This window comes from Pleurodeles waltl, chromosome 12 (assembly GCF_031143425.1).
Source record: "Pleurodeles waltl isolate 20211129_DDA chromosome 12, aPleWal1.hap1.20221129, whole genome shotgun sequence".
Lineage (NCBI taxonomy): Eukaryota > Metazoa > Chordata > Amphibia > Caudata > Salamandridae > Pleurodeles > Pleurodeles waltl.
The window spans coordinates 672,095,537-672,122,144 of record NC_090451.1 but is presented as its reverse complement, the minus strand read 5'-3'; the positions used below and the strand labels follow the sequence as shown (position 1 = coordinate 672,122,144).

The following is a 26,608-nucleotide window of genomic DNA, read 5'->3' as shown; positions in this document are numbered from 1 at the left end:
AGCAAGTTTGCTGGAAAGTGTTTGTTCTTACATCCCCCACTAGAGATGGATGAGCTAACCAATTAACAAGGAGAGTCGATCGAAGGGTCTGGCTCATATTGTAGAGCCCATGCATGAGCCAAGCCCCAAAAATATTTGCTATGTAAATCATACATCAACCATACTGCAAAATATGATAAAGTCTCTTCAAAATTCAAACATGTGTAGTTCTTTAACTCATGGAAGCTTTGACATTATAGGGCACATTATAGCACTGCACTGAGAAGTACTGAAAGTGATATTTTTGTACATCTGGTATTCTGAATTCAAATATTTGAAAGTGGTTCCGTACGCGATAATGAAGAATAAATAGTTTTGGTTAAGTAAAATATTTCTAACTCTAGAGTACCTCTCAAGATAAGAAATGTTAGAACGAAGGGGAAAGGTTGCGTGCTGCACCTGTACACCAAACCTATAGATGTAGGAAACAGAACAAATCTTTTTTCTTTAAAAAAAAAAAAAAAAAAACCTTGCCACACCCCAAGTTAGGAACGTTTCCCTAACTCTCCGGACTTTTGGTTGAGAAATAATAGATTTCCATAAGATCACATGATTTACACAGGGAAGCCGCGAGTTATACAGTTTTTCTGTTTCGCAAAGTTTAAATCAGCTAGTAAATGGAGAGCTATTCATCTTTCCTTATGTTATCATTTTTCTGTTGTTTTGAAATATAGTGCAAAGTCGACACGAAGGTCAGCCGCTTTACATGAGCATCCATTACATTACACAAGGTCACCTGCATTGTTTTAGGCTTGGGGAGATTGTGATTTGCCCAGAATCTCAGGATGAGCTGCTAACGCCAAGACTCAAACCTGGTTCCTCAGTTGTCTGCTCTGACAGTCACACATATTCTGAGAAGAGGGAGGGAGACAGGCAGAAGGAACATAAAAGCTTGGCTTGATGTTCCATCAGGACCTTAAGCTAAGCCACAGCCAGTCTTTAGGCTTGAGCCTGGCTGGAGCTTTCAGTGGCTCACCCTCCTCTACATTCAACCCTATCTACTTCCATGAACAACTGTGCTTTAATGAGTAGGGTTGCCATCAGACAGTTTTTTGGGGGGCATGGATAAGATTTTAATGACCCAGCAGGTACACAAATTAGAACAAGCATTTGAAATGCAATAGGTCTCACATTTGCTCAACTTAGAGCTATTAGCGTTGTAAAGTCTTAACCGGACTTTTATTGCCACATAAAATGAAAAGTAATACAGTTTTACATAAGCAAGCTGATGAAAGCGCCACACCATCAGCTTGAATGAGCACAAAATGAAACCGAAGTTTGCTCGCAGCCAAATGTATTGGCAAATATGCAGGAAGATCGCACTGCGTAGGAATTGAAAAAAAAAAGATGTCCATAAACCATGCTGAAAACACAGAGCCCTGTGTGTTTTCAGTAGTTGGCCTGTGCACTCGAGGAGGGCTAAACTCTGGAAAAGGCATGATGTAAGCATGCCTTTCACAAATAAAATCAAGCGATTTTTAAAAGGCAAGCCCACAAACCAACAAATTGATGGGTGTGCAGTGGGCTTGGTTAAAAGCTCACAGAGAGATTACAGCAAGCTAGAGCGCTTGCAAGCTCGACCCTAAAAATGACCTAAAGCTGGTATTTTTTTTTTGTTGCCCTTATTAGTACATACTTACAACAGTAATAATAATAAGAAAACACTTTAAACTGTGTTCTAAGGCTGCTTTATTGACCTCTGACAGATAAAGTAAACAAAATAGAAAGCCCATGTTGACAATAAAAACAGACAATGTTATTCATTTAAATGTAACTTTTGGATCTTTGCAGAAACTTAAAACATGGCTTGTATTTTCCTCTGGGAAAGTGGCAACGCTATTAATGAGCCTTTCCTCTCATGTTGTAGCCGTTAGGGCTATGGCCTTACCTCTAAAAAGTCACCTTGAAAGCATCTGAGTAATTGAGAGCATACGTAAAAACATAAACATATGAAATCTGGCAGCAGCGTATAACCAATGTGCAACATGTCAGCTCCAGGGGCCGCGTTGGGGCACTTTAGTAAAAAAAAAAAAAAAAAGTTGGTAAACTGTATTTGAGTCAGTATGCTAATAGTTGATAGAGTAATGGGAGGTAGTAAAAAAATATCTTAATTTTCTACATTGAATTGTTTTGATTTGGAGAGCTGAAATAAATCTAAGTTGTATATCAAAAATTGTGCGCCTGCCAATAAAACCAGGAATTATAGTTTTACGGCATCCTCCTTTGGTGGAGGTCAAAATTGTGGATGAACGCGGGTCGCGGACCAGTAATGGTAACGATATAAATGGAGCTCTCCTGCAGGTCAGCACGTTGGAAGCTTCCGCCTAATAAAGTGCGCTTGTATACAAGCTATTAGAATAAAGAGTACAATTTTGAAAGTATTCATCCTACATTAGGCATCCATATACACAATAAATCAAAATAAACCGTCGTTAAAATGTGCAGCTACAGACTTGTTCAGGCTACATTTGGATTTCATTATTATTCATTTTCTTTAGTTTGCAGATTGCAGGCGGCGTAGAGCTGTATTTTCCTACCCAAGTTGATATTACCAACAGGTATAAGAACTCCCTTTCAAGATGGCCGACCCCGTTCTGGCTTCTAATGGGTGTGTTTTTCGGCGCCTATCCACCAGTCTCTCTTTCATTTCCAAGGAGGCTTGTCCTTCCCAATCCAATGACTCTCGTGTCTGTCCACGCGCTGTGCCTGCAGCTGTCCTACTCCATGCTGTATTGTGTGCACCATGTGCAGGCTCGTGCAGCCCGGACTCGTGCTTTTTTTGGTGATGCGGTTGGTGCAAGGTAAGTACTGCTTCGTCCCCGTGACCTCGGGGAGGAGGCTATTTCATTCTGCATATTGACATGTGCCCCTTGGGTTTAATACGTTACTTTAAATTAAAAGCATAGAAGTGCAGGCGCTCACTATTTAGAGTAGCTGTTTGCGTCTGCAGGTAGTCTCCTATTAAATGTATTGTAGCAGTGTTGAGAAGTGCAAGTACGCTCCCTTGCAAATTAAACTACTGCAGACACTCCGTTCCCTTATGGTACCTGCCCATTTAAAGCACTCATTGTATGTATTGACTCCTTCAGCTGGTCTTGGCATTTAAGCACGTTTAATTGTGTCACTCTGCACCCCATAATGTAAAGAGAATACAAAGTTATTTTGGGTTTGAAGTTGCCTCACATGGCAAGGGTTACCAAACATTCACATCGTTTGAGTGGAGGATAAGGTTGACACTTTTTATTATTTTCGTGGAAACATGCATTTTGTAAAGACTTGTATTGGCAGGTTTGTTATGATATGCTAAGTGTGCTTGTAATGCGTCATATCACCCAGGAGGGTACCCCGGTGAAAATAAGTGGTAGGGGAGGGGTGGGTGCTGCTTCCCTGACAAGGCTCTATTTGAAAAGCCACACTCTGCATTTTTCTGAATTGTAGATTAGAGCTGGTGGCTCAATGCAGAGGTAAGGTCAGTTACAGGCTTTAGGATCTAAGTATGCAAAGATACGACTGCGTACTCTCCGAATGTGTAGGGCGGTGGTGAGCAGGAGGTTAGCTGAGAGGAGGTGTCTGATGGGTGTGTGCAAGATGATGAGGCTGTTCAGGTAGGTGGGGCCTAAGTAGCGTAGTGCTTTGTATGTATTGTATTGTAATTGTATTGTAATCGTATTTATATAGCGCTTACTACCTCTGACGAGGCGTCGAAGTGCTTTTTGATGAGTAGCACGCTACTCCGGAACCCAACAAGAATTAGTGATGGATTAGTATTGTTTAATAATGAGTACAGTTTTAGTATTATAATGAGTTAATTTGAGCCGCGGATATGAGAGTTTGTTAGTTAGATTGACTGGAGTAATGGAGGGGTGGAGGAGGAAAGAAATCCAGAAGTGTTAATTGGGAGTATATCCTTCATTTACTCAACCCAAAGGCTTGGGATGAATAAAGGGGGGCGGAGGGGGAAGAGTATGTGGAAGGATTAGGGAGAGCATAGTAGCAGGGTGAGATGAATTTAGTAGGGTTGTGTGGGAGGTCACAGAGGTAGAGTGAGGTTTGGTGAGTTAGATGTGGAGGTGGAGGGAAGAGCTTAGGCAGAGATATTTAGGAGATGAAAGTGGTAGAAGGGATTTGGGATGAGTCAGAGTGAGAATGGAGGATAGTTTGATAGAGACATGACATAAGAGTGATGAGTAGATAAGTGTGATAAGATGAGAGCAGGAATTCATAGATATCTAGTATAACAACCCAAAACCAGGAGCCATGCAATGATCCACGGACATGCCAAGCACAGAAACAACATATACACATACATACACACATATATATATATATATATATATATATGCACATACACACACATGAATACACACACATATGCACATACAATACATAATTAGAATCATGGGTAAAAAAAATACTTAGTCAGACAGGTTTAAAGAGTGTGTGTGTATTTTATTGTTATGACAGTAGCAATACATATTTTCCAAAGAAACTATAAATAAATAGAAATATACATATAATCTGAAAAAAATATTTATCCACATAGGCATATGCAGTTCATAGTTGTTTGAAAAAGGTGGTTATGAAGGAAAGAGCCAACTCTTGAGTAATTTTCTGAAGACAAGAAAGTTATCAGTGGCTCTTATAGTTGGGGGTAATGAATTCCATAGTTTGGCTGCTTGGACGGAGAAGGATGTACCACCTACAGTCTTTTTCTTGTATGGTGGTGTTCTAAGGCGGGGTGCCAGTCTTGAGCGGAGGGTTCTTTGTTGGATGTATTTGGTAATTTTCTTTCTGATAAAAAGCGGTCCTGTTCCATGTATAGCTTTGTGGGTGATACAAAGCAGCTTGAAAGTGCATCTTCTGGCAACGGGTAACCAGTGTAGTGCTCTCAAGGCAGGGGAGATGTGGGCTTGCGGCTTTATATGTAGTAGTAGCCTGGCTGCGGAATTCTGGATACGTTGTAGTTTTTTCATAACAGATAGAGATGATCCATGGTAGATGTGTGGGAGTAGTTCGAACAGAGCCCATTTGTGTATGGTGAGCCAGCGAAAGTGACTTAAGTTGAAGGAGACATGGATGTGTTCAGCGAGGTTTTGTGTGTGTCTGGTTGCTTTTTTTCTGACTGATCTGGAGTGGCACGGTGAGCTGGATGATGGCCCCAACACAGAGTGCTTTTCTGAAGTGCAGCGTGCTGGTGATGAGTGCTTGGGTGACTTGACATGCACCCGACAAACTTTGCTTGAGTGCTGGTGGTGACCTTGGAGAGGGTGAGGATGAATCTTGTGTAGTCAGCCTATGAGATGATGCTTATTCCACATGATCACAAAATGTTGGTAAATGGGGCCATCTAGGTATTGAATATCCCTGGCCATGAAGATCCCTGGGAGACTCACATATAAGCTCAGTTGGTTCCGTGGTGTTGGTGGCTAGGGAGACTTTATGCACGTGTCCTGTGAGGACGTATTTGATCCATTGAAGGGCTGTGCTGAATGCCTTTACAGTCCAGATGATTACCTTTGAGCTGTTGTTGCAGTATTCTCTCTGTTCTGTGAGGTCTGCTTTATATGTGGTATTGAATCATTGGTGGTATAGCCGGAGGGATGATTTGACAGTTTGGTTGTCAAGGATGTTGTGGGAGAGTCTTCATTTGCACTGGAGCTGCTTGTGGTGTTACTTCGTGCATCAAAGGAAGTCTTTGTAGCAGCTTGCTAGAGGTGTGGTTTTTGTGGCAAACGTACTCTGTAGAAGTGCCAGGACATCTGCATAGGAAGCTAGTCAGAGAATTCATTTAGAAATGGCACAAATGAGGTCACCTTGTTGCAGTCGGCAGTGGTGTTGCAGTTCTGTGGACCAGGTTTATTTGACAATAGTGTTCCAGTTGTACGTGGTGGTCTTGGGGCATTGGTGGTTGAAGTTTAGGTTTAAGAAGAAGTGCGACTGATCGGTCCGGATGACAGTTGTGGGTTGTCCACTGAGATGTTCTCAAAGTTGGCGAAGATGGGGTCTAGCTTAGCAGGTGTGTGGGATGTTTCACTCTTTGTGACAGACTATCCAATATACTGATGGCGTTGGGGTCAGAGCGGTCTTCAAGGTGAAAATTGAGGCTGCCTACTAAGATGACATGGTTGTAGTTGAGTATAAAGCGGGCAACTATTTCTGTGATAGAGTTTCTGAATTCTGCATTTGTCAAGGTGGTTGGTAGAGCAGAGCTCCAGCCAGGATGACTAAGATTGAATCCCAGGTTTTCCAGTTTGTTGCATGTGTTGGCTTTGGTGCGGGAGTAGCAGATGTCTCCTTTGTAGATGATTGCGATTCCTTCTCCAGGTTTGTTGGTCCTCTGTGGTGAGATTGTATCCCGGGGTGATAGCTGTTGCAATATGGGAGGCTGATGTAAGTCTGAGCCAGGTCTCTGTGAGAAAGAGTAGGTCCTGTAAGAGGTCATGTGAAACGTCCCAGATTTCAATAGCATGTTTGGCGAGGGAGCGGGTGATGAGGCACAAGTCATTTCGGAATTGGTGTTGTGTGTGTCTGTGTTGATGTATACAGGAGTGTGAATTTTCTGAGGGGGAAGTCTAGTGGTTTCCCATAACTGTTTTGCCATTTGTCGCTTAATGTTCAGTGTCATTTGTGTCCCTTTCATATTCACATTTATTACAAAATATTCTTAAAGTAGATTTTTAAAAGGGTGTGTGTGTGTATAACAAATGGAGGAGGGGGCCTGAATGTTTGAGGTCAACTGACTTTTTTGAGAGCCCATAGTTCTCAAGTGGTGCATATCACGTTGAATTTGTTTTGGTTAAAAACAATTATTGTGATCCCTCCAAATCATTCATTATGTTTATTGCATTTTAGGAAAAAAAATCAAATTGAAGCAACCACTTTTGAATGTCTGTGGACTGACAGTTTGAGAGATGTGCACGTGTGTGGGGCGAAACATGTTAGAAAATTTAGTAGGCAAGCCAGGCATTGCTACTCATAAACCGATGCAAGTGAATGTCAGCCCATCCCTTAACTGCAAAGCTGTGAAATTCAAGACACTAGCACACACTCCCTTTAAATGAGAGAGGGTGGACTTTATAGAGACGAGGTTAAATCCTCTCAACCTGTTCCTAGCACACACTGACTAGAATGGATTGTAGAGTTCCGTAGTAGAACAAAGTGTTCTCATTCAGCAGGGTAGAAAAAAAACGCATCCCCCCCGCAATGATATATGGATATCCGTGATATGCATATATGTTCTCGGCGTTACAATTACCACCAGGAGTGAAGCTGTTGTTCTTTTATATTAATTCAAACCGATAAGTTTCGTTCGGGAGACTCACAACCATGTAGTAAGTTTGGACTAAGGGAAACCAGGTGTATCACATAGTCTTGACAATTGTTTGCTCATTGTATCAATTCCAAAAGAGGTAAAGCAGGGAAATTAGTTACACAGATATATCTAGTAGTTGTGCAGTCTCTAATTCGGGCCAACATCCCAAGTTTGTGTTTCTGCCTCAATATTTGTACAAATCCTGTCTCTCCAAGTTCCACAGGCCCAATAGGAGAAATGTTTATTAGCCTGGGGAATTGGTTTCCACCAGAGGGTGGCAGAGTGATGCCAACTTCGTAACCTCCTATTGCACCATAAAAGCATGAGGGGGGCAGCAGATCAGATGAGAGGCCCGCCATCCATCAGAAGATCCAGGGGCTTGCAGAACATATGTGATAATTTCTCCTCGCTCCTCCGTTTAAACATATTTAAAACATTGACACGCCTAGTTTTTTAACACTCACATGTACTAGTAATGCATTTGTGTTTACCTGCAAAATTATGTTTTGTGGCTTTGGGAATCTGAAACGATGCGTCAGATTCTGCAATTATCAAGCAAAAAAGTTAAGTAGAAATCATCATTCGTGACAGGATTATGACTATCCTAAGGGTGCCTGCCCGCCAGAGGAAATATGTGGCTTTTCTTATATTCTTCTATGTTCTTTGGCTTTTGCCTAGCTTGAAAGAATGGTGAAACTAGTGATTGTGCCATAATTTAATGGTATGCATTAAATATAATTAAGTGCCTTTCCTGCATTGCAACATATTTTGAAGACTACACCCAGTTTGATATTGCCACATTTGGGATATTCACAACAATTTTTTCTTTTTGGCGTGCCCGTCTGGGTGTCAAATGTAAGAAAATATTGTTTAAAAAAAAAAAAGTGAAAACGTATTTTCCATTGCATATCTTAGGATAGGTAGATGGGGTGTGCAACGATCACTTTGGATGCGTCATTGAAAAAAGAAAGAAAGCTGCTTGTAGTTAGTAATTCAAAGGGGATAAACTTTTTGGAAAAGTACCAGGGAATATTGAAAAATGTCTATCGATGGGGTGCATGAGCACCGTCATGGAAGGGGTTAGTCTGTGCTCTATTTTTCTGTTGTGTGTTTCCAAAGAAACATTAATGACTGCTACATTGTGACAATTTTAACTGTGGTCCTGTGAACCCCTACACCAAAATCATTTAAAAACAGCCAATAGTGGCAATTAGCTCCATGTGGCCACCTCCTTGTTGGTATGGGCTGCCCCAACCTGATACTGCTCATTACCTGAATTTGAATGTTGCTTAGAATTAGAGGTGTCAACATTGTACTTTCTGTGCCAAATTACATTTTACAAGTTTTTTAATCTAGACAAATCTTATGCGTCTGGCATAAGATTAAGTCAGGAGCTGGTATGTTTTTCTTAGAAAACATTGTCAATCCCCATCTTCTTCTGCACACAGCTGTTCACTATTGGAAGATATACCTTTTTAATTTGAAAGGGTTAATCCTGTTCTAGGTGAGAAAGTATTAACATAATTTGTTATCATCCAGGTTTTGCATTTTTCCACTATTGATTCAGTTGCGTTCTGTTCCTTTTACTGCAGTTGCTGAGGTTTGGTTCACGGATAGGTGTGTTAAATAGATTCTGTTATAAACATCAGCCATTTACAGACAGGTGTGATATAATAAAAATCTGGGTAAATCATCAACTGAAGCAGAATTTCTCTGTGTCAAAGAGAATATAATGCCGTCACCTCTTACCTACTTGCCATTTCAGAGGCACCATGAAAACAGGTTCTTTTGTGCTGTTTTATATTTTATAGAGTATAAAAAGAGTAAGCTGTGAGTTATAGGGCCTCCTGTCTAGGAACATATTTATATCACTGGTTTCCAGCAACCGCATTTTCCATTAAGCCCATTTGTGGTTTATAAGAACACGTAAAGCAGAGAGCTAGTGAATAAGTGAATAATTTGACATTATTAATTATATGATTATGTCAAGTGTAATGATATTTTCTGACCACAACAATGTTCTGATGGCACATGCTGGTGATACGCAGCCATGCCAAGTGCCACACATCAGAGGATAGACCATGGTTACTCGCAAACATTTTCCCAGGGGCCACAAAATTTGGTCTGAAATGTGACAGAGGGCCGCATTGGTACCAGCAGGGTGGCGGACGTGGGTAAAGTAGGTGCAGGGGAAGCGAGGCATATACATCTAGTGTCTGAATTGCACAATGTTTAACCAATAACATGGGATTATTCCTGGCTTCTCCACTTAATCAAATTGTGTGATCCAGGCAATTGTTTTTATTTCACTTTCCTCTTTTTTTCTCATTTTTACATATGAGGACCTCAAAATACATGACTTCAAGATGTGTTTCTCATACTTTTACACTTTTGCTGCAAGATGTTTTTAAAAAATGAAGGTGTTTATAAAGTTAAATGGTGCACGATACCTTAGTTACTTTTCTTTAAATTCCGTTGACCTTTGACTAAACGCTTGATGTTTATTTAACATCATTTTAATGTTTGTAATCAGTCCAGTAAACAGTAGCCCAGTGCTGCTCTTGACCAGGGAGCCGCAGGTAAAGGTTCCCTGGGCCATACTTCGAATATCACTGAGTTAGACTAACGTATTTAAGTGTGGTGGTCCGCTGAGCCGCTCAAAAATGGATTAGTCACACTTTATTAGTGCCTTGAAACCACCTGCACGCTGCGAGGCACAAGCTGGGAGCGTGACTCATAACAGGAGCTGCATTAATAGCAGTGGGGCGATTGCTGTGAACACTGTGCTTCAGACGAGATCAACATTGCATACTAGAGTTAGTGTCTGAGTTTAAATTATTATTATGGCAAAATAAAATTTGGCACTAGTATAAGCTGCAACTGAACCCTCACAGTGGCGCCACATGGGCAGGGTACTCAGCTGACTGCACTTACTCAAGGTGAGACCCGGCTGCTGCCTCAGAGGCTGTACCATGTCTCGTGGCCCGCTTGTCACAACAAAAGATTATCCTATCCAAAGTGAATCATTACCCCGTTGTGAACCTCATGTGAATTGGGCTGGGGGGCTGGGGTACCTTGCCTATTGTTTGTGGCAACTACCCCAACCAGTGTAGTGTTTCTATTGGGCCTTAAAACTGGCGGGTATTCATAGGTAAAACTGTGTTCCTTCATCTTGTGTGGCTATTGGTGCCAGAGTGAGGCTTGGCACCTCAGGTCCTGCACGCTGTGTCCCTCTCACGGCAGTGCACCAGTGTAACCAACCGCCTGCCGACACGGAGAGCCTAAAGTTCTTGGAGTGCAGCTAGCTTCTCAGCCTTGCTGCAGCTGAAGGTAAGCAGAGCCTGACCTCAGCTCTCTGAACTGAGAGCTATGGCTGAACCTCAGAGCTTCATGCACATGGCATACACCGATTATTTCTCGATTTCCTTTCTAGAGGTCAGCCAAGCAGCTCTTAGACTCTCAGTGTTAACTGGATGACCTTCTATCATTTGCAAATAAACACACCAAAGTGTGACTGTCAAATACGGAAAGGAGCAAAATTGTTAATTTGAAGGTGTTAGTCCCTATAACTGGTAATGCAACATGAGACCAAAATAGAGAACAAATAGAACCTTCAAGCCAGACTACACAAGTGGACATCTGTCCTGCAGTGAAAGAGGGCATTTAGAGTTTATATTAAAAAATTTCTGCTTACATCACAAAACACTTGCAAACTCCTTCCTAGCACAGTTCGATTGATCAGACGCACCACAGAAAACCAGCTACTGATACAATAAGACATTAGATATTTTTGCAGTTTTCTAGATCATAGCTTTCAAGTTTCCGAAGTATATAGCTTAAAATAACAAAGGTACTACCCACAGATGACTTGTTTATTGTGGCACCACAATTATTTATACGGCCATATATAAGCAAGTAAGAGCTTTGGAGTTGTTTTAAGGCAGTTGCTTGATCAATACATATGATGAAAAGGGGTCATTTCTGCCATGTACTAGATTACTAATTTGTACATTGCTGCATTGTTCTACTCATGATAAAGGGCCTGATTAAGATCTTGGCGGAGGGGATTAGTCTTTAACAGATGTGACTGATACCCCGTCCGCTGTATTACAAGTTCCATAGGATATAATGGAACTGCAAAATTTCCTAGCTATCAAGTTTCAGTTCTATTAAGGACACAGAGGCGCAGATTATGCAGTTCTTTCTTCACTTTTTATTATACAGCAGGTTCAAAGTTCAACAAAAAAACACATCTGAACCACAAGTCCCATGAGTCTGCTGTCATAGCAACCATAGTCCAATGAGACTCCATTAACTCGAACAGTATAAATGCCTACAGACACGTCACTCCCCCTCGACTTCACTGCGAAGGGACATCCAATTCCTCAAGTGGCCGCTGCTTCCGAACCTACGAGAAACACATATTTAAGCCATGCGAAAACTCGAAGCATGAAGCAGCTGAAACATACTATTTCAAAGAAAACAAAGTTGTAGAGTATAAGAGAAAATCAATCTACAGAGTAGTGGCAGTACAGTTATACACACCAAGATGCAAGGTCAATACATATGAGCATGCATGTACAATATAACATAAGAATACCACCATCGTACCAATTCCAAACGACAGCTTCCGGGTGGGCAGGACACGCACTACGTGTGGGGCGGGATAATCCTCACCTCTGTGTCCTTAATAGAATTGAAACTTTCCTTCACGATAGCTAGGAAATTTCGCATTCTATGTCAGGTCCGGAGGCGAGGATTATGCAGGTTCAATGCTTACTCACCACCAGCGAGGCCTCCTCCTGAATCGGTTTAAAATATAATTTTTTAAAAACCGACTCCGAGGACCAATCCGCCGCATTCATTATGTCCTCCAATCTACCACCCATGTGAACAGCCTTGGAGGCCATGGTACCTCTTGTCGAATGAGCTCCAAAAACTTGTATGTCAATACCAGCTTCTGCTAAGATCCATCTGATCCACCTCGCAATGGTAGGGGAAGAGACCGCTTTAAAGGGCTTCTTCAATGAAATCAACAGCTGACCTTCACCCGAAGGACGAAGATCAGCAGTCATCTCCTCATACGCCTTTAAGCAATGTACTGTGCACAGCTTAGGAGCAAAAGGGAACGCCGGATAAGATACAGACCTGGTATTACATTTGGTCCTACGGGCAACTGTAAAAGTTACGCCATCTGGAGAAAACACTTCTACCTGAAACATCCAGGGCTCTGACATCCGAAACCCTTTTGCAGGATATAAGACACAACAACATTGCTAGTTTAGCTGACAACTCCTTTCTGGAGAGAAACTGTTTGTCCTGCCACGAGGATAACAGATGTAGAACCAGATTGACATCCCATAACTCCGAGTACCTGGGTTCCGGAAGATGGGAAAGTCTGATACCTTTGAGAAGTTTACACACCCAAGGATGAGCTCCTATGGGCTGATTATCGAGAAGGGGATGACCTGTCTTAATAGCCGACCAAAAGGAATTCACTGTACAATAAGACAGACCAGCAGCCGCCAGTTCTGCTAGGAAATTCATGATATCAGTAATGTGGGCCCCCATGGAATCTGTATGCCTGTTCATACACCAGCGAGCCCATCGAGACCATGCAGACCTGTATGGCTTACCAGTCCCTGGAGCCCAGGCCTGGGCGATGAAACCTTGAGCTTCCTGCGAAAGTCGGCGATCTTGCCATCGAGTCCTGAAATCTTCCAGGCCACCAGAGATAGATGGCCTTGAAGGACCAGAGGGTGGAACTGACCCATCGGATCCCGAAGGATCGAAGGAAAAACCGGAAGTCGGAGAGGCAAGTCGCACGAGAGTTCCAGAAGAGCTGGAAACCATGCTTGGGAGCACCACAGGGGGTCACTAGGATGACGGTCGCTCCCTGACGACGAACTTGGGCTGAAACCCTAGGAATCAGCAGGAAAGGAGGAAAAGCATACCCCTGGAGTGGGCCCCAGTCCTGCAGAAACGCATCCACGGCCTCCTTTCCCAGGTCCGGGCGCCAGCTGAAGTACCGAGGAAGATGGGTGTTCCACCTGGAAGCAAAGAGATCCTCTGAACAGGGACCCCCACTGAGCCATAATCGCCCGGAAGACCGTCGGGTCTAGCTGCCAATCGCTGGAATCCAGCAGGAACCTGGAGTTCCAATCCGCCAAAGCATTCGGAGAACCCAGCAGGTACTCCACTGTGACCGAAATCTGATGTGCAAGGCAAAAATGCCAAAAGTCTTTTGCTAGGTCCGCTAGGGCCCTCGACTGAGTGCCCTCTCCCCCCTCCCCCCCCCCCCCCCCCCCCCCCCCAGTCGGTTGATGTATTGTACCACCGACACGTTGTCCATCCGAAGAAGGACCACGCAAGAGACCCTGTCCCGAGCCAGGGATTTGATCGCAAACCAGCCTGCTAAAAGCTCTAGACAATTGATATGCATGTTGAATTCCTGAGGGGTCCAACGTCCCCCGAAGGATATGTCCCCGCAGCAGGCTCCCCATCCGTGTAGGCTGGCATCCAGCTCTATGACTAGGTCGAGGGAGGAACCAAATATGGCCCTGCCATTCCATGCCTCCATGTGGTCCAGCCACCATTGCAACTCCGTTCTTTCCTCCGGGTTGAGAGAGATCAGTTCTGAATATGTGAGACCGCGGCAAAGATGATGTGCTTTTGAGACCCTGGAGAGCCCTGTAGTAAAGGGGTCCTGGAAAAATGGCCTGAACAATGAGGAGAGTAACCCCACCACCCTGGTGAGCTGTCGAAGCGAGATCCTGTCGCGTCTCAAAACTATCCGCAACTCTTTCTTGAGTTTGGAGATCTTCTGCAGTGGGAGACTGAGGGATGCTGCCTTGGAGTCTATGAGGAAACCCAGAAAAACCATTGTCTGCGAAGGAAGCAGATTGGATTGCCGTTGGTTGATCCTAAACACCAGGTCCAGCAGAAGAGCAATAGTCATGCTCGCGTTGCATATGAGTTGCGACCTGGATTGATCCATTAAGAGGATATCGTCCAGGTAAATAATGAGGCAAACCCCATGGGAACGAAGGAATTCTATCACCGGTTTGAGGAGCTTGGTAAAACACCAAGGAGCTGACGACAGTCCGAACGGGAGAGAGGTGAATTCAAACACCTGATCCCTCCAAAGAAACTGCAGGAACCTGTGATGAGGGGGGAAAAATGGGCACCGTAAGGTACGCATCTTTGAGGTCCAGACGGACCATCCAATTTCCCGGCAGGAGGATATCTTGGAGCAAGTGTATACCTTCCATTTTGAAATGTCGATATACTACCCAATCGTTGAAAGAACGAAGGTTGATCACCGGGCGGAACCCTTTGTCCTTTTTCTCCACCAAAAAAAGGTTGCTGACAAAACCTCTTGGGTGTAGAAAAGAGGTGCAAATGGCGCCTTTGCGCAATAGTGCTTGAACCTCTGCATCTATGAGAGCGGAGTCTGTTGCTGAGAAGAGTAAAGGTCTGGGAAGTTCTTCCTGTACCGGAGTTCCGCAAAACTCTATGTGGAAACCCGATACAGTCTGCAGAACCCACGCATCTGAGGTTATGAGTTCCCAATTTCGTTTGAACAAACGTTAGCCCCCCGCCCCGATGTTGAGGGGGAAAAAGGGGTAATCCTTACCCAAAGTGCCTCTTGGGGCTTGGAAGCTCCTCAGGTGATCCTACTCGCTCTGCCTTTTCCTTTGCCCCTGTTGGGGAAGAAGGTTCCCTGGCGACCGTCCCGCCATCCAGATTGTATGTAGGAACCAGGGCCTTGCTGGAACTGTCGGCCGGAAGAGCGGCCCTTACCTCGTCCGGCCCCTCCAAAAACCTTGCCAGGAAAGATCTTTTTAATTGAAGATTGCGCCTTATCGAGGGCCGAAAACGTGGCCACAAATTTTCTGAGCTCCATGACAAAAGGATCTCCAAACAAATGACCCTGTGCCACCGCCCCTGCCTCCGAGGATGATAACTCCCTTAACTTGGGGTCAATTTTTATAAGCAAGGAGCGCCGTCTCTCGGCCGAGAAGGCGCAATTGGCGTTGCCCAATAGACAAATTGCTCTCTGGGCCCATCCTGCCACTACTTCGATTTGAAGTGGTGTATTTGACTGTTTTGCGCGTTCCGACGACTGTATAATCTGGGTTAGTGGTCCCACTACGTCCAGGAGCTTGTCCTGACACGCCCGCCAAGACTGATCTATCCCTTTGTTTGGATCCCTGACGTACTTTGCGAAAAAAGTACACCTCTTGGGATAGATTTCGGGAGTGGCCGCTACCTTGTCCGCACCCTACCTTGCCTGACATTCGGCCTTCAGCCGGGCCCGAACCTGTTTGTCCAGAGGCTGGCGGATCTTGCTTGCCACATAGTCAGCCACCTTGCTATTTGGCCACCATTCCGAGGAGCGAGGATGGTAAATCCCCTCCGGCTCAAACATATCCGAATCTGATTCCCTTGGATCCAGCGTATCCGGTATGGAGGCTCCCGGACGCCAAGGATGGCCAGATTCAAGCTCCTCAACCGAGGAAGAGTCCCCCTCAGAGTCCCCTGCAATGCCCGACTGTGACCCCACAAGAAGGTCCAATTTTTGGTGGAGCTTCCCACCTATTACTCTGGGTAAGGAGCCCTCCCGGCAGGGTAATTGGGTCTGCACGCGCACACTTTTGCTGGGAATGTCGGTTAAGGGCTCAAGGTCCCCGAGGTGTCCTGCAGCGCACTTGTGTGATTTCTTGGGTGATGCACAATGTGCAACCCCGTCAACCCAAACACGCCGGGCCCTTTGGAGACTTGCTACGCAAGCTGCGCCACGCTCTTGCATGCATACCGTGGACTCCGAGGAATATGACAGAAATAAACCCAGAATAATTAGGGCAGCCTCCCCCCAAATCTGTCAGGAAAAAAAAGTCCAAACTAGGACCACAAGCCTGCAAAAGCTAAAAAAAAATGCGTTAAAAACGCATTTGGAGGCTCTTAGAGCGTTCTTCTGCTCTAGGGTTTAATCAGACCGCAAACGCGGTGTAATTTGGGGGGTTGGAAGGGTAGAAGAAGAGCCTAGGCTCTTAAATAACCCCTAGCGCACTAAGGTTCAAAGCGCTGATTGCAAAGCGTTTCGCGCTACGAAAACTTGGCGAAATCGAGACACGCGCCCTCTAGAGGGACCGACGCGCCACCGCAAGAGAAAGCGCTCAAGCTTCAAAATAGCCTCCCGCGCTGCGGCAATGCGTCGTAGCAACAAGGTTGCTACAACAGACCAAACAAGTTAGCGAGCATATACGTTTGCACAGTCCCAAATAGCCAAATACACACTTCAAATCACAGAAGACGTGCACAGAGGCAGAAAGGCACTTATCTGTCACTAGGTGCAGTGAAGAAAGAGGAAGAGTGACGTGTCTGTGGGCATTTACACTGTTAGAGTTAATGGAGTCTCATTGGACTATGGTTGCTATGACAACGGACTCATGGGACTTGTGGTTTAGATGTGTTTTTTGTAAACTCTGAACCTGCTGTATAATAAAAAATGAAGAAAGAACTGCATAATCCTCGCCTCCGGTCCTGACATAGAATTGTAATACGGCAGCCAGGATATCCATCATGTTTGTGATGGAGTAATCCCATCCGTCAAGGTCGTAATCAGGCCCACAGTGTCAGAGTGTCACACATAAGGATTTGAAATGTCACACATGAGCACACTTAAGCCATGAATATGTCACACATAACCAAACGGAAACCGTGGCAGCTGCGAATACGTGATTAATGAGAAATGTTTGTTCAAATCAGTTATTTTTATTCCAAATAAACCTGTTTAAAAAACAATTACATTGACAAGACACAACTTAAAGAAAAACATTTAGAAAGGTAGGGACAGGGGTTGGTTTGGTGCCCCATGTGGGTGGTTGGCATAGTTAGGTATGGTAATAAAATCTTACTTTAGGTAAAAAAAAAAAAACATTAGAAAGTAATAGAACAAATTGAAGGTTAATGTGATATTATTGATATGTATGGTAATAGCTTATGTTACATTAAACCCTAGAAATTTACAGAAAAAATGGTTAAAGTGATGTTCTATTTAGGTGAAATGCCAATTACCATTTTAAACTAAGAAAAAACACTGAAATTTACCTGTTCTAATTAACGGAAGTAGCATAACTGGCGCATTTGCCATGTACTTTGTATGACCTCACATATTATATCACTCTTGTTATGTTGTGTGACATTATTATTGATAACATCACTGATAACATTTGAAATGACATAATTGATGGCAATGCTGTGGGTGGCGAGTGCAAGTTACATTTAATTAACAGGTGAATTTCATTGTTTTTTTAGTTTAAATTTGAATTTTAAACTGATATTTTCACGTAACTGAACGTCATTTTAAGCTTTGTTTTTTTCAGTGATACATACATGCACCTATTTATAGTGGGGTTTCACCTAGCTGTTTTGAACCATTGCTCTGCTGATGTGTATAAAAAAAAAATTTCTGCCCTTTACAGCTACTACAGCACAGAGAAGTGGTATTGACTAGAGTCCCAACAAAAGAGTTTTCCAAAAACCATGAGGGAAAAAAAATGCCAAAGTTAAAATGGGCTAGTAATCATCACCAGAAATATTGGCTTTCCCAGTGCTAGGCGGTGATTCCATATATTGACTTTAGGTACACTGCATCTTTGAAGGGTGCTGGGTAAGGGAACAAGGAGGTGAAAACCAGGCTATGATAGGGCAGTGCAGCAAGTTTTGTAGAGGAGGTTCTGGGATGTTGCTTGGCTGGAAAGTACAGCGGCAGAGAGGGACGTTCCATCCTGCATCTTTCAAAAACAATTAATTTAATTTCACCAATTTGCTATGCCCCAACAGGAAAGCTTTGCAATATTATGTTGCCTAACACAAAAAGGTGAATAATGTTTGTTTTGTTTGCATTTGTTTAACTAAATGCACACTTGTTCTCTAAAAGGGTCCTTTGAGGCATCATGTAATTCAAAGCAACATGTGTGCGGAAATGGGGATTGCATCCCACTGTCATGGAAGTGCGATGGAGATGACGACTGTCTGGATGGTGGTGATGAATTGGACTGTGGTAAGTTAACAAAACCAGCCCTGTACTTTGGTTTTATTCTATTGTTGGAGTACCATATGTGTCTCATCGTAGGACTCACATCATTCCTGTTTCTTTCTCTTTAATTTTTTAGCTTTAAGGGTTCGGCAAAATGAATTAATGTCTTGTTTTATTTCTTAGATTGCGGTGTTTTCCACAAGAATGATACACAATAAGAATAACTATAGAGCTCAGAATAGAAATGTGACATTGTTCCATAGACTTTACATTCTGAAGAGATTGCATTTATATAGGTCAGACATGCAATATACTTCCTACCAAGGGCAATTGGGAAGAGACTCTTGGTTTGACCAGATGATTTGGGAAAACACTGTTAAAAAGAGGGTTGTAGATTTCTCAGTGAGATAAACATTCCGTCTAATATGGCTGATTGATTTCTTTTTTATTTTTCTGACATTTTTCACCCTCTACCACACTTGGTCGCAGTCCTCTTTCTGAGAAATCTGTTCTTTGAGAGCATGTGGGAATCCCCCTGTTTAGGGACAAGTAGGTGTGAATAAAATCTTATTTATCCAAACCCAGAACTGTCTGAATCACAGTAGAACACATCTTAATGTCACAAAGGGAGATTTTATGATGATTGATTTTTCCTTCTTTTTTTGTTTTAGTTACCCCTCAGAAGTGGGGAGAGTGAGTCAAGGTCAGTGCACCCTGGTGAAAAGAATTTAGTGACTAGTGTTAGTGGTTAAAACTTCACCCTCAAAGTTGGATATATAGTTATTGTAGCCTCTGATTTTTTTCTCAATAAACATTGGTTTATCTTTATGGACTGGAGAGATTGTGGCCAGGAAAAGAATTTCATGTTGCGCAAAGATAAGTTTTGCATTGTTGACTATAAGGCATGTTGGCTTTCGTCCAGGTAGATCGACTGATATTACTTTGTATACCAATCACGATTTTAGTGGTACAAAGATGACCACACCAAACAGACCAAGTTGGTAAACAGGCTGCACCAAATGATCACCTAAGGACTCTCGCCCACAGAGTGCCTTCAAGATAACATGACTATCACTATGACATAGCAGATTACATAGATGCCTTCTACTAGAAACATTGATTCATGGGTATTGGTGGATTAGTGTGTGAGGGCAGACAGATGGTGTAACCCACAATGAGGGCACATGGATTGGTGGCAGGTGGGTGGATGCATGATTTTTGCTCAATGGACAGATGAAATTGTGTGTTCTGGGGCCTGTGTATGTGTGTGTACTTTTATACCTGTAATTGGAATTTGTGCTCTTTTTATCTCTCACATGCTTGGGATGTCCTTATGCCAACCCTGCCACAGGGATAGAAGCAGAGATTTCAGACTTGTCCGTTAATACATTTTCTGCAGAAAAGACTTGCCCGAATAGTTGCTACTTTAAACTGTCAGGAGACTGCATGTTGCCCGATGCTGTCATCAGAGTAGCATGATTTATCCTTCCAGAAGGTAAACACTGCAGAATGTGCCCTTTTTTCAATGAAATGAATGTCCGCTGCATAGTGACTGCACCCTTCACCCTTCTGTGAATAAGAAGCAGCATTTCTCTTTAGCTAGCAGATTTACACTAGTGCTTGCCTTTAAAGTGGCTACCGTGAAGGCGCCGAAATCTTCAGAGTTACCCTCAATAGTATGAGGAAATGATATTGTGTAATGGTATGGAAAAAGGTGTTGCAGTAGCTAAACTACACAAATCTTACAATTCAGCATAAATTGCTAACCATGTATTTTAGTCTAAAAGGTTTGACATGATTGGTACTAAATCCCGATTAAAGCGGAACCTACAAAGAGGTTATATATAGGTTCTGGGGTAATGTAGAAGTTAATTTCCTCTCTTCGAGCTAAGTAGTGTTTGTTTTTTAAAGTGTTTCAACTCTAGTAACCTGTACATAAGGCTGCACATGGTCAGCCTTTTATGTATTTTTATTTTAAGGTCAGTAACAATATTGAGTAAAGCAACCAAAGCTTGTATTTTTCTATCTTTGCAGCATAAACTAAAAAAATAACAAATATAGGAAGTTATCATATGAAAATAAAATAGATGTGCATATGCTTCCTAAACGATGAATAATGCAAACAGATGCAGAATAACCATATCAAAGACCTTAGTGTAATTTACAGAAAATTGTATTTAACTAAGCACCTTATTGCAACCAGCTGAGGCACGTACAGAATCTCCAAACATCCCCAAAATGGCAGGTATTATCAGCTGGGAAAGGTGGCAACGTTAGCTGCAAAGCTTAGTTGTTTACTCTCTAAGAGCCTGATTTAGAGTTTGGTGAATGGGGTCACTCCTTTACAAATGTTACGGATATCCCGTCTGCCGTATTATGATCCCATTATAGCCTATGGAGATCGTAATACTGCGGACGGGATATCCGTCATGTTTGTGACGGAGTTAACCCACCGCCAAACTCTAAATCAGGCCCACAATTCAATTCCTGAATTCTGTTACATCTTTACTGCAATACGAGTTTACACACTATTTACGGCAAAGCTTCTTTGAACTGAGAGACAGCAAGCACTGATTACTGCTCCCTCCCTAGTCTACTTATTGGTTGTGTAATATCTTGACATTTAGTTCTCAGTGCATAAAAACCTATGGCCAGGATTAGACAAGCCAAGATTGCATTAAGATCTGTGAACAGCACCTGTACTGTGGCTCCTAACACCCTCCTCCGCCAGGTCGCACAGCACTCCAGAATGCTTTGGGTCCTGCCTGGAATTCATTTTGAGTGTATGGTTAGACGAATGTTAAATGAGGCATGTCTCTTGCACGTGCCAGTTTGCTACAATACATTGTCCATTAGATCCTCACAGTGAAGGTGGGTTCATAATCCCTGATGCTACTTTTCCGGTGTGTATGAAATCCATTTATTAAGGATTCAGGCACTCCATGTTATGTCTGGTGTTGATGAAAGATGTCAGCTGTAGGTTGTGTCACTTACAGTGTTCGTTATGGAAAATATAAAACATAACAAAACAATTGGATAAGATATCCTGGAAGTCTGAGTTCGCTCTCAGTGCCCAAAGCATACACTCCGTAAAAACACGTGATATTTAGGGAGGACCAGACATCCTGTTGTCATGGTAATCAAGTGGAGGTAACGGTAAGCAAAGAGATAATTCACTGAGGTGTAATTTGGGCACACGTGATAAATTTCTTTTGCATGCACTCCAAGATGCTGCAGGATCGTGTTTGAATGATGTCGTTCTCATTTGTGAATGTTAAGGTTATGATTGGAGTTACATGCTTTCTACAAGTTAATATGTTATACATCTGCTTTCAGGCTACATCACTTGCAGTTCTACTGAGTTCAACTGCAGCAATTCTCGGTGTGTTCATAAAGGATTAGTTTGTGATGGCAGTGATGACTGTGGGGACCTTAGCGACGAAGCCGGCTGCCAGCGACCCGCTTGCGAGTCCCAAGAATTTTTCTGCAGCTCAGCTAACCTTTGCCTGCCTAACATTTCTGTCTGTGATGGGGAAAAGGACTGTCCAGATGGATCAGACGAAGCTGAAGAAAAATGTCAGCCCGCAACATTTGCTACCAGTAATTGTTCAGACTCTCATTTCCAGTGCTCATCTTCACAATGCATACCCCAATCATGGAGATGTGATGGACACCCGGACTGTGAGGACAGAAGTGATGAGAGCCATTGTGATGGTATGTTTTGTTATCTACGTTAGTTGTTTATATTTTTACATTCTTACTTCAGCATTCCTGGCTGGCGAGACCAGGTTAAGTTATGTCCCAGTTTTACTCTGATAAAATCTGGTGAGTGAATTAATGAGGAATTTTGATAAGTGAATTCAAGAGGAGAGGGACACGTGGCCTGTAGCAGCTGGCTTTAATGCTGTTTTCTGCCCCATATTATGGGATTGAAAACCCTCAAAGCGATCAGATGTTGGTGCACCCTGCTCTCGTAAAACATTGACATATTGATATAAAAAGAATAATGGTACAATGGTGAGGAGGGCTCTGTTGTAGGCTGGAGATCATTGAGTAGTGTTGATGACTGGGGCTGGTGATTGCCTTATTTAATCACAAAATACATGGGTTTCCAAACATGTTCAGAAGAATCCTGTGTTTGAGGTAATGCCTTACGGAAGGAAATTTCAAATTTCTTGCCACTTCAATAGAAAAATTTGTCTAGCGCCTTCTTTCATTAAAGAGTTGATTTTCCTGGTGCAAGGTGGCAGTAAGCATTTTGTAAATCGAAGTAACTTGGGCAGTAGGATGCAGATATTATATTGGTTGGTCTGTTTGTCTTTGAAGCCTCTGGGTTGTCACCGGGCCAGTTTTCTGTGCTTTGGTAATGTGTCAAACCAGCACAGAGCAAGCGAGCCATTTGCAAGGATATTTAGAAATCCAATATCATCAGTATTCATGATGCCGCTACCTTTTGCGGAACCATGCAGCTAGGTATTAGAGATGGATTCGCACAAGGGACAGCAGATATGCAATGTTGCATTTGCTTTTTCAGTGCTCGAAAAAGTGGCATGTTGGGATGTGGACATCCGACGGAGTATACAGCAGTACCTAGTGCTGCTGTCTGCTCTTCTTCCCCTTGGTTTGACTCATTTAGTTGAAGCTGTCCCCAGGAGACAACTTCCAATTTGGAGATAGCTACTGGCTGACATGGGAGCTGGTATTACCTTTTCACAAAGACTTGTACACTCTGTATTTAACTGGAAATATTAGTTACCTCCATGTATTACTGTGGTCTGTTACTAACCTTTAGACTTGCTTATTAGCCTGTGAAAAAGAAAATCATTATTAGGATTTTGCAAAAATCTGTGGTAAGTGGCAGGCTTTATCATAGGGGTTCTCCTTGGCCCGGAACATACTACTGCAGTGCAGGTTCATCTTGAGACCTTTTTAAAAACAAATTTGCAGGAGTGTTTTATTGCCCACAATGGGCAAGTTCGTGGAAAAAAAGGTTAAAATTGCACTGGGACTGGATGTTATTTCAGTAATTTATAATGAGTTAGTCCATTCCCGCACAAGACCAAAAAAACAATAAGGAGTGAGGTGTGTGGTAGTTATTAGAATGCCTCCCTCACTTTTTTGGTTAGTTCGCCATGTTTCGGCTCCTCCATTATAGTATTTCTACATCTGTGGGCCTTCCTCACGACCAGTGTCCCTACTCCCTTCCCTCGAGAATTCCTTCCAAGCTTAACAAACAAAAGGTTGATGGCAATACGACTTTTATAGATCCAGTATAATATCCTAACTCCCTGCATCCTTATTCCACTTTCGTCATGAAGGTAGAGCACTTGCCCTATTCCATGTTATACGTTGAAAGCGCTCATACAGTTTTCGTACAAGCTAGCTACCTGGGAGCGTCCCTTTGGTCTGTGTTTAGCTGACCGAAGGTTATACAACATTTTAACATGTATAACATAGAAAGTTCTAGGCGCTATACCTTTTTGTGCTATAAAATGCTATCACTTTACCACCCACATACTCTGTGACATTCACTGGCTTCCTATCCAAATCACCATTCATTTAAAGTTAGGTTTTATATACCTCTCCAGGCCAGCCATACTCCCAGGCAGCTTTATCAAGCTAATTTTTTGACAATCCATGTTGAATCAATAGTCCTAAAAAACAGACACGCTACTGGAAATCCTAGTGTTTAACACCAACTTAGCAGGCAACCAATCCTTCTGAGTCTGCGACCACACCTTATTTTACACCAAATTGCATTGATTAAATATTGTACTGTATAGTGCCCTACCAGCTCACGCTAGCATCTTATGGTCTTGGTGGGACATAAAATTGTTCATATGAAATAAATAAAATGGATACATTTGGTAATCATTAAATATCTGTTAATTTACTGTTTAGTTGACAAAATTATTCATCTCTGTAAAGTTCGGGAGGCTACCCTTTAGTTTAACCTCTCGGAGAGCAAGCTCTGCAGAAACTGTGGTAAGTACATCCCTTTTCAGGTAGATTGTATTTTAGTGAACCTATGTGGGTGTTCATGGTATTCACGGGAAAAAATTGCACAATGTATTATCCTTTTGTGTGACAACACTGACATCCAGTGGTATCAGTCATTAAGGTCAGCCATTGTACTATAAAGAGTGCTGAATGTAGAAAATAAATAGAAGAACTGAACCAGTGCGGACTGTGCTCGGCTTTTACAGAAACTATAGCAAGCGATTTAGGAAGACGCGTGAACTTCGGAAGACTCAAAAGAAAATTCCAAAGGCACAGAATATGCAACATTTTACACAAACTCTGCTTCAACACTGAAGATTCAAGATCGTGCTTCCTAATTAAGCAATAGGTATGGACTTGCTGCAGAAGTTTGATTAAATAATAAACATGGATTTACTGAAAGCAAGTTGAAGCAGGCCGAACACGTCCTCAAATCCTTACCTGTACATGAAATACGAACATAGGCGATGGACTTCTATGAAGGTGGCCCACTTGCATGTGCATATATATGCATGTGGCCCATAACATCTGTAAGTGTTGGAAACGGAGGGACGTCCACAAGATCAAGGTTCAGCTTTTGGGAAAAACGATCGGAAATGAAGAGTTAAATAATTGATGAACAGACTAAACCTTCGGTCCTGCTTGCCCGGTTCAGGGCAAGTGGCCTGGTCTGCCCTTTTGCCACCTGTCAGTAAATTGACCACTGTAGACCTCAGGAGAGATAAAAGTATGGTCCACATCGAGCTGGCTGTCTCCTCCATGCCTTATCCAAATTATATACTTACATGCCTTTTACTTTACCCATAGTCCTTCCGAAAAGCTTTCTGCCCACACTTGTTCTTTAGGTGTGATGACACGAAAAGTGATTTTATTTTTTTTCCACATGTCATTGGAATGTCCTTTTATAGTACAACACCGGTCTATGATTACTCACTTCTCTGTCTAGTTACTTTGGAAACCGATTGCCCCCTCCCCTTGCATTGCCATCTTAGGAATCCTAAAGGAGCAGGGACATAGATGGGTGAGCAAAAAATGGCGGCCTGAGGTCCTAGATTGCTCAAAGGGACATTGCTTTTCCGTGGCAGTGTGGTATAGGCCTATGAACAATTGTGCTAAACTGTAGGAACCTATGTACAAGGCCAGAGGATGCCCACAGAAGCATCTTAAAATGTGGGTGAGATGGTAAAAATATTCTGGAAGATTGGATAATTGACAAATATTGTGGTGTTTTAGTGACTTTCCTAATGAAATGTTCTACCCTGATTGCACTGTTTTTGTGGCCGTTTATGTTTATTGGTGTTTTTCAAAACAATAAAATATGGTTTATAAAAAAAAAAATGTAGTTGCAGTGACATGTCCTGCCAACCCCTTGAGGAGGCTTTAATTTGTGCTTTCCTGACAATCTAGAGTAAACCATGCACAGCAGAGTCACGGGTAGGACTGTCCATTTGATGGAGTCTTGAATAGTTTCCAATAACTCAAAACGACCTGCAATGAGCTTTTGGTTATAATATCTGTATTGGTAGAAAGTGGATGCATGGTGTGTGTTTTGAGCCCATCTGCAGTTTAGACCAGGGTTCAAAGTGGTTAAAAACGATGCAATTTACTGCTCTGCATGTATTTTAAACTTTTTTTTCACTCTGCTTTGTCCGGCTTTGAATCCAAACCGTCTTCATACAATGATTATACTCTAATAAAAGGACCCATTACCTCAGAAATAAGGATTCCAAGTAATCTTATTGACTGCTTGATGGTTATGACTGATTGGATCTGTCATAAGGCCAGGCATGTCGCCCTGTAACGTCTACAAGGGCGAGTTTTGTGAATCCCTCACAATTTATGATTTCTATTTTGCTGCTGTTGAACGAAAACTCACCAATGCATCTGCCAGCCTCGCCTCAGGAGGCTCTTCTCATTGCAGATGCTAGTGAGATTTTTTTTTGTACAATAAAAACATTTCTAGATTCACCCAAAAACTAAAATTTGAGTATTTCATTACAACTTCCTAGCCTGAGACCCTTTCTCTAACACCCTTAATCTGAAGAATTAGGGTTGGAGAAGTTCTGTTAGCTTTTGAAGAATGCATCTATTTTTTTTTTTTTTTTTTTTTTTTTTAAAACAAATACAAGTTAAGCACCTCGCTTATCGTCTACTTTTTACATGCTTTTGACTTTCTGGGTGAATGAGGAGATCTAGCATGGAGTGCTTTTTTC

General features: G+C 42.6%; 1 protein-coding gene across 1 annotated transcript in view; it reads left to right on the top strand.

The window, feature by feature from the left end:
• The first annotated feature begins 2,692 nt into the window (after positions 1–2,692).
• Positions 2,693–26,608, top strand: part of LOC138268687 (very low-density lipoprotein receptor-like) — a 47,129-nt gene continuing 23,213 nt past the window's right edge. Inside the window, exons 1-3 of the mRNA XM_069218591.1 lie at positions 2,693–2,840; positions 18,297–18,419; positions 21,732–22,109. Coding sequence (XP_069074692.1) covers positions 2,783–2,840; positions 18,297–18,419; positions 21,732–22,109 — 559 coding nt within the window. The 5' untranslated portion in view covers positions 2,693–2,782. The remainder of the gene's footprint in view (positions 2,841–18,296; positions 18,420–21,731; positions 22,110–26,608) is intronic.